The sequence below is a fragment of the Narcine bancroftii genome, chromosome 1 (assembly GCF_036971445.1).
Source record: "Narcine bancroftii isolate sNarBan1 chromosome 1, sNarBan1.hap1, whole genome shotgun sequence".
NCBI classification, from domain to species: domain Eukaryota; kingdom Metazoa; phylum Chordata; class Chondrichthyes; order Torpediniformes; family Narcinidae; genus Narcine; species Narcine bancroftii.
In genome coordinates, this window is record NC_091469.1 from 387,478,030 (window position 1) to 387,486,542 (window position 8,513).

Below are 8,513 nucleotides of genomic sequence, written 5' to 3' on the forward strand. Positions count from 1 at the left end.
TGATCTCATATTCCTCTCCACTCTAGAAGCCTGTATTTAATTAAATTTTAATTTCTTTGACGCTAGCAATTTTCTCTTCTCCTCATCTATTTGCACTTGAATTTCCTTCTCCAATTTCATTATTTCTTTATCTAACTGATCTACTTCCTTCATATATTTCTTTAGAAGTGTAGCTTATTATTTGACCTCTGAAATATACCTTCAGAGAGTCCCATAATATAAACTTACTTGTAACTGAATCTTTATTGGTTTCAAGAATTTTTTAAAAATCTGTTGCCTCATATAATCACAAAATTCTTTTCTCTTCAATAAAGTTGTATTTAACCTCAATCTATAAGGTATCTTTTGCTTCTTGCAACAAAATTGACGTTATTAAAGGTGAATGATCCAATGCAACTCATGCTTGATATTCCACCTTTTGTACTCTATGTTAAAATTGTGCAGAAATTAGAAACATAGATATTCGTGAATCTATTCAAAAAGAGTAAAATAAATAATCCCTTTCATTTGGATAAATTTTTCTCCAAATATCCTCTAGGTCCATATCTTTCATTAAGTCTCTTGCCATTTTTGCTACTTTATTTTTCATCACTTAGGATCTGAAGCAAAATTAAAATCTCCCCCTAGTATAACTTTCCCTTTAGCATTAGATAAATGCATAAATTTACCATCATCTACATTTGGTGCATATCCATTCATTAGGGTCCATTGCTCTGAAAAGATCTGACAATTTACCATAACATATCTTCCATCTACATCTATACTAGTATCCAGTACTGAGTGTGGGAAAGCTGGGAGACTGATCAACTCGTATGCAAGGAAGTGGCTTGGTCTTCCCAGATGCCTCAGCAGCATAGGGCTCTATGGAGTCCTAGAGCTACCCATTCCCAGTCTTTCAGAGGAGTATAAATGCACCAAAGTAAGATTGGAAATGATGTTAACAGAGGTGAATGATCCACTTGTAGCTCAGGCTGGCGTCATCCTGGCTGCTGGTCAGAAATAGATTCCATCAGAAGTCAAGCATTGGGGCATTATAGGCTGAGTGCAGCAAGGGAGGAACAGCCTTGGTGCCAGTGCACCAGCCTGGAATGAGGCTGCTCAGTCTCAGAGACGCAGAATTGTGACACAGCAGATATGTCAGCAGGAGGAGGCTGTAAGGTATGTAAAGGCCATCGCTCAGGCAAAGCAAGAGCAATGGATAGATGGGAGGGAGTGGGGAAAAGAAAGATCTCTTGGAAGGAACTGTGGGTGATGGAGATATTCAGAGTGAGCTTCACCATCAGGGCTGCATACGATGTCTTGCCATCTGCCATGAGTCTCAGCGAGTGGTATGGAGAGAACCCCACATGCTCCTTCTGAACAACTTCGGCAACACTAAAGCATATTTTAGTAGGCTAAGACTAGCCTTATTCAAGGCCTATACACCTGGCTTCACAACCAGGTGCTATGGTGTCTTGCAGCAGTGCTGGAAAATTGAAGGTAAAGTGTCAACGCTATACCCCTTCATTCCATTAACAGCATTTGTCTGGGAAGGTAAGAGTCAAGCCAGAATTGCCACATCAAGATCAGACTCCGGGCGGCTAGACAGGGCACATGATTGGAAGATAGTGGCAGATTTAGGCCAGAGGCTCTTCTTCCCAAATAAAATCATGGAAACCAACCTCAGACCAGACCTTATGCTGTAGTCGGCCTCATTCATTCTAATTTACATCAAGTGCCCCGAGAGGATGAAGTGGAAGAGGCCTATGAGCACAAGAAACTGAGGGACGCTAATGATGTGCTGAAAAGGGTAATCAGTGACTCTGGATGAGGAGAAAAGATTCCACCTGGGCCCCCAAGTAAATGAATATCATCTAGAAGGTGAGCCCGTGACGCCGGGATTCACTGCTGAACCTTCTGGAGGTGTTGTGGGTCTATCAGCGAAAGACTGAGGAAGATGCCATCATTCACTTGGCTACCCCACAGGCTCAGCAGCAAGTCTCAGGAGTGCAATAAGGGATATTAACATTTAGCCCTACATAACATACTGGCTCCAAAGAATTACAAAGTTAACATCCTATTTCCACTCCCATTAATCTTGCAATGATATTCGATTTGGTGTATCTGAAGAGCAGGAGAGAGACTGGATAGAAAGGCTGCACGTTCATTCCTTTCTACTTCTGTCACATTGATTCTTCCTGGAGACCTAATGCTCGAGCATAAAGGGGCTTTCCAACAGTTTGATGAACTGGCAATTTTTCCACAGTGGTTGACAGTTCCATTATCAATGATTCACAATCAAGCCAGCAGGAGTAGCAGAAATGAACACATTACATGCTTTTGTGTCAAATGTACTAAAGCAGCGTCCAATTTTATGGCTCTATTAATCTAGGTTGGATCAGTTAAGTAAAAGCAGGCTAAGCATTCAAATCTGTTCTGCAGAAGTCAACTACACAATCAAAAGAACGATAGAATTTAAAAATCTTTTGGCACCAACAATATTCATCTTGATAAAAGTTCTAAAATGAATTTTTCAGAATTTATTTTTCAATATCAATATGAAAAGCCAAACAAATGTTATTCACTTCGATAAAAATAGAAATAGTGAAAATAGTCTGCTGATAAGATTGCTCATGAGAAAGAGAAATTATTAATGTTTCAGGTCCCTGACTCTTCATTAGAGTTGGGGAAATAAAGCAAGTTTTCAGCAATAGAGAAGATCAAGAAGGAATGGTTTGCAAAGATGCTTCTCTGCTCAGATGCAGCCTGACCTGCTATATATTACCAGCTCTTTCTGGTTTGTTTTTGATTGCCTGGGTCTGAAGTTTTCTTTGGATTTTCACTGATTGTTACAAAGAACCAGAATCCCTTGATCAAGAACATATGGAATTATACCAAAAACAGCATATGTATACAACCTCTCGTTACTCCATCAAGCACCTCCTGCCCATTCTTTGGCAGTCTATGGTTCCCACATCAGGCTCATTAGCTTCCTCAAGAACCCTGGGAACTGGAACAAAGAAAGGCATTCTCAACCCCAAGGAGCTGCCCAAGAAGAGGATAAATTACATTGTACTTTAATTATTTCTTAGAGGCACTGGAAGCAAAATGAATATTTTACATCATTTAATTACTAAAGAGTGGGAGGATGAAAGATGCGTTCAAATAACCCAAAATACTGCAGCTATTGAAATACAAATTTTCCAACGTTAGAATAACTTCCTCACATTAAAAAGTGTTCTGGAAAAGACTATCACATGTTTCAAACAATAATGTTTAACTAACCTGTGTGAGTCTCCTTACTCTTGTGCAATTCCATTTGTTGCTTCCAAAATGTCTTTCTTCCTGAATCAAAGGATTTTTTTTGTAGATCTTGTGGTCGTTTCCTTCTGTCCATTTCACTCACTTTCCATGATTGTGTTCGGTGACTCAACCGCTCCCGCAAATTGAGATTCACTCTTTCCTGATTTACATCTGCCTTGGTATCCAATTCAAATGCAGTCACTGAGCAGTCTGAACCTGTTCTTACATTGACTACATTTGAACTTTTGTACACTTCATCATACACTTTGCCCTGAGTGACTCCCCTATAACTACTGGAAAACCTTTTTTGTCCTTCACTATATTTTTCACCATTCTTATCCATTCTCATGGGCTCATTAAGTGTTTGTATCCGACCATCTTCTGTTGGGGAAAAGTTATCAGATATTTCAATGAATTTCTTTCCAAATATTCTATTATCTTTTTCAAAGGTCAATTTTCCTTGCACTCCTCGAGAGGCTTTATGCAAATGCAGGTTCATTTTCTTTGGTTTAGCTCCTCCTCGATTTTCTGGTGCTCGCCAATTTTCAAGATCTACGTCATGAGACTTGTCTTCCACTGAATCTGCTCCTGCTTCCATTGCGTTTTTCTTTACAAAATCTTTCATTTTTTTCTCCACTGGCATGAGGTTTTCAGCAGTTTCCCACCGTGACTCGTCTGTGAACGACATTTGTCCAGAACAAGACTTCTCATTTTTCATACGATGACGACGCTGATTTTGAAAGCTATGCATACCTGCTCTATTTTGGTTAGTCCTGTGTCCATCAGGGCCAGTTCTAGAATTATGAGTGGGCTGTTCCTCACCATTATTTTTTGACTGCTGATAATATTCTCTTCTGTGTGTCAAACCACGGTAACTTCGAAATGGCTGCTGCATTGATTGTGGCAGGGACGTGTTGTTTCGGTTAACATCTTCTGAATTTTTGCTTTTCTGTGTTTCCTGCATTTCCCGAGGAATGAAATCTGCAGCATCTGGATTCAGCTCCAGTCCACCTGTTGAATAGAAAGAAATACTTTTGAAAGGATTTGAGAGGATTAATACAAGATACAATCCGCTGAAGGAACTCACTAAGTTGAGCAGCATCAATAAGAGAAAAAGAAACTTTAGTTGAAACTGAGAATGCAAAACAGAGACGAAGAAATGAGGACAGGGTGAGAAGCTTAGGAGGGATGGAGAGGAGGAAGGAGGTAAATGAAACTGGAGTTGGGGAACAGAGACTGAGAGGGAATACGGAGGCTGGAGGGTGAGGAAGAGGGAATGAGGGGAATGAAGACATGGGGCTGGAGGGGGGGGGGGGTCGACAGAGGCCTGGGGGGGACAACGGAGGCCTTGGGGGAGGGCAATGGAGGCCCGGGGGTGGGGGGGGATGAGAGGGGAAAGAGATTGATGAGATCAGGATAGGACAAGAAAACTGGAAAATGCAATGTTCATACCATTAAGCTGTTTAGAATGAATGTGAGGTGCTGGGTATAAGCCCGCATTCTACCACAAAATGCACCCCAGCAGAACTAATGTTTGGCCGCAACCTGCGGACCAGGCTATCCACAGTTCATTCAGATTTTGGTCTCCCATTGCAAAAAAAAAACAGCATCTCGACAAACCGTATCTTGAATATTGGAAGTGGGCGAGAGTTCTGGTACAAGATTATAGACACCTACAAGAGTAATCTTACTAAAATTGAGCCCCTGCTCATACTCTGTTTTAATTGGGACAGATTGTGGAAGCAACACATTGACCAATTACGAGCATTGACCGGCACTAAGGTCCATCAACAGCTTCATGAGCTGGAGGAGGTGGAATCAGACCTGCCGTGGCCTGCCCCGACCATCCCATTCCTCAGGCTGAGTGGGGGGGGGGGGGGGGGGGGGTGGAGGGGAGGGTGCAGAGACGGTGACGGAGCCAAGCAGTCCAGTTACTGTAACTGTTGCTGTAACGGCAGCACTGCTGCTGGTGCGGACGAGCAGGGAGCAGAGACACAGCAGGGTCCAATCACAAGTTCGACTACCATCAGCTCTCTTTTTTTTCTTTGGCTTGGCTTCGCGGACAAAGATTTATGGAGAGGGTAAATGTCCACGTCAGCTGCAGGCTCGTTTATGGCTGACAAGTCCGATGCGGGACAGGCAGACACGGTTGCAGCGGTTGCAGGGGAAAATTGGTTGGTTGGGGTTGGGTGTTGGGTTTTTCCTCCTTTGCCTTTTGTCAGTGAGGTGGGCTCTGCGGTCTTCTTCAAAGGAGGTTGCTGCCCGCCAAACTGTGAGGCGCCAAGATGCACGGTTTGAGGCAATATCAGCCCACTGGCGGTGGTCAATGTGGCAGGCACCAAGAGATTTCTTTAGGCAGTCCTTGTACCTTTTCTTTGGTGCACCTCTGTCACGGTGGCCAGTGGAGAGCTCGCCATATAACACGATCCTGGGAAGGCGACGGTCCTCCATTCTGGTGACGTGACCCACCCAGCGCAGCTGGCTCTTCAGCAGCGTGGACTCGATGCTGTCGACCTCTGCCATCTCGAGTACTTCGACATTAGGGATGAAAGCGCTCCAATGAATGTTGAGGATGGAGCGGAGACAACGCTGGTGGAAGCGTTCTAGGAGCCGTAGGTGATGCCAGTAGAGGACCCATGATTCGGAGCCAAACAGGAGTGTGGGTATGACAACGGCTCTGTATACTTTGTGAGGTTTTTCAGTTGGTTGTTTTTCCAGACTCTTTTGTGTAGTCTTCCAAAGGCGCTATTTGCCTTGGTGAGTCTGTTGTCTATCTCGTTGTCGATCCTTGCATCTGATAAAATGATGCAGCCGAGATAGGTAAACTGGTTGACCGTTTTGAGTTTTGTGTGCCCGATGGAGATGTGGGGGGGTTGGTAGTCATGGTGGGGAGCTGGCTGATGGAGGACATCTATACGAGCTTTAAATGGCCCATTAATGGAGACGACGGTATTTTTATTTAAAATCCTACGACCGTGGGGTCTGGACCCAAGATAGCACCGCCTACGATCTGCAGCAGTCACGGGAGGGGGTTCCAGTATCCAGGGAAGTGGACCGCCACAGGAATGCAGAAAATAGGGAGACCACCCCCCCTCCCCAGTCTGCAAAGGAGACAACCTTTGGAGATGGTGACCACAGTGGCTGACCAGAGGGAGCTCTGAGGCTGAAGGACCTACACAGACTGTGGACTTCTGGAGACTTCTCGAAACTGGCTGAAGGGGTACTAATTATCGGAACCAAGATGCAAGAGAGCGTTAATGTTATCAGAAGTTCAAATCTGGAGCTCAGGTTGCTGTGTGGCTGCAGTGGCTGAGGGAGCACTGGAGGCAAATCCACAGTCACTTGGGTGAGAACTCTTTTTGCTTCTCTCTCCGAACGTAAGAGGCACTTCAGACAATTTCTGCTGATGCAGTCAGAAGCAGTTTCGTGTTATGACACTTTTTATGACAATAAATTGAATCTTGAAGGAGGAAAGAGTGCTAATATCAAGGATGGTAAAAACAGGTGAGATTGGGAAAGAAACCAGGGGGCGGGGTGTTAAGTTGTAATATTGTATTGGGCAAACAACTACTGAGAGAGAGGGAGACCTCGGCGTGTGGGGTGTTCAGAGAGAAAAGTAAGAATGGGAGAGAAATGGAAACAATGGAACCACGTAAACGTGGAGTGTAGTTTTGGCCTGCTAAGAATAATTTATCCGCAGCATCTACCCCATCAACTCCCTTATTAATTCTACAGGGCTTAGCCTTTCTTTTAAGAAAAGAGAGGTCTTTTGAGGCATTCCAGGATTTCTGCCACTAAACTTCTTCCTCTTGTGTCAAAGCCAAACGCTGCGATCCTCCAGCGGGCGGCGACATCATAGATCGGACTCGGCCCTGACCCTTGATATCGTACCTGGCGGCTCTCCTGCTCCTGGGTCTGCCATCCCTCTTCTCAGGACTACCATTCACATCCTCCCGTGATCAGCAAGGAACACCCCAGGGGATTACTGTCAGCTTCGACAAGCAGAACCCGACCCACTCCGGCCCGGTGAGAAGGAGAGCCGACAGCAGCCTTCACCCACTTCCAGTCCAATGTCGTCACCGTTTATTACGCATGCGCATCGCTCAACATCCGCCCCGTTCAAACCGTCAACCGTCCTTCAAGCTGCCGTCGGAGCCACTGGTGACGCAGGCAGCGCGACGCCCCCTTGTTCCTCGTTCGGTGCGTTCACGTGATCGGGCTGGATCAGGTGGTTATTTAGCAACGAAATGGAGGAATAAACAAGCAAGAACTTGCAGTCATTAAACCCGACCTGGTTTCTTTGGACAATATTCCGGCCATTCATTAGTTTTATTCGTTTCATTAGTTCATGAGTAAGATTCATTACGCTGACACCCTTTCTGAACTGCATCAGGTCATTCCAATGGAACAGATGCAGATCCCGGAGTGTGTTTTACCAAAATCAAAGTGGACAGAGGATGATGGAAATACAACCGAGAAAAAAACAGATCTGGAACTGCAGGAGTAAAGGAAACTTAAGAAGCTTCACTTGGACTGTAATTCAGAGAAAACTGGATGAAGTTCTTGACAAGAAAGTTGTCTTGATGTCAGAAATAAAACTTCTCACACATGAGTCTCTTTAAAACTGATGACACGACAAGCTTTATTTACAAGTCTGCAGAGTTGGACTCAACTGGTTTCTCACCAGTTAAGCCCCGATACATACAGTGCATTGATTTTTATACCTTTATTATTTGCCCTTCCCCTTCTTATTAATACTGTTTTAATTGGTTAGTATTACAAAAACATTCTAAGTATAACTGCATTATTAATTATCACGTTCGTTACGTACGCTGTGAACTCTACATTCACTGAATTCTGTTTCTCACACTTCTTATCAATCCTTTGTCTCCTGCATGTCTCTCACTATGACCATGAAAAGATAGGTTTAAAAAAACATATTCAGCAGCTCCTTCTGTCCTTGACTGCTAGTAAACTCTCTGTCCATTCTGGCTTCCCTGTTTATGATTAATCATCACATTTTAACTTAAGTCTTTTTAACCTAAATTCTCTATATCACATTGAGATTTGTGATCAGGTTCTAAAAGGTTGATTTTCACTATTCGTCACTGACTCCAAGACTCAGACAGCTTACTTTGGAGCAGGATCGTCTGAATTCTGGAGGCACTCATTGGATGATTCAAACATAGCATGGGGCTTTGTGGCTGAACATGTCCAATGAGAAATCCATC

The 8,513-nt window shown here is 43.9% G+C and overlaps 1 protein-coding gene across 6 annotated transcripts in view; it reads right to left on the minus strand.

Annotated features, from left to right (window-relative positions):
• nfx1 (nuclear transcription factor, X-box binding 1) overlaps positions 1-7,405 on the minus strand; it is a 105,375-nt gene extending 97,970 nt beyond the window's left edge. For 3 of the 6 annotated variants that reach the window (XR_011349895.1, XR_011349894.1, XM_069913626.1), the window contains exons 1-2: positions 7,174-7,405; positions 3,265-4,293 (exon numbers count right to left, since the gene is read on the minus strand). Coding sequence is in view for 4 of the 6 variants with exons in the window: in XM_069913626.1 (XP_069769727.1) it covers positions 3,265-4,293; positions 7,174-7,225 (1,081 nt within the window). In the remaining 2 variants the exon portion in view is untranslated. The remainder of the gene's footprint in view (positions 1-3,264; positions 4,294-7,173) is intronic. The other 3 variants (XM_069913624.1, XM_069913625.1, XM_069913627.1) reach the window with 3 other exon arrangements.
• Between the last annotated feature and the right edge of the window lie 1,108 nt (positions 7,406-8,513).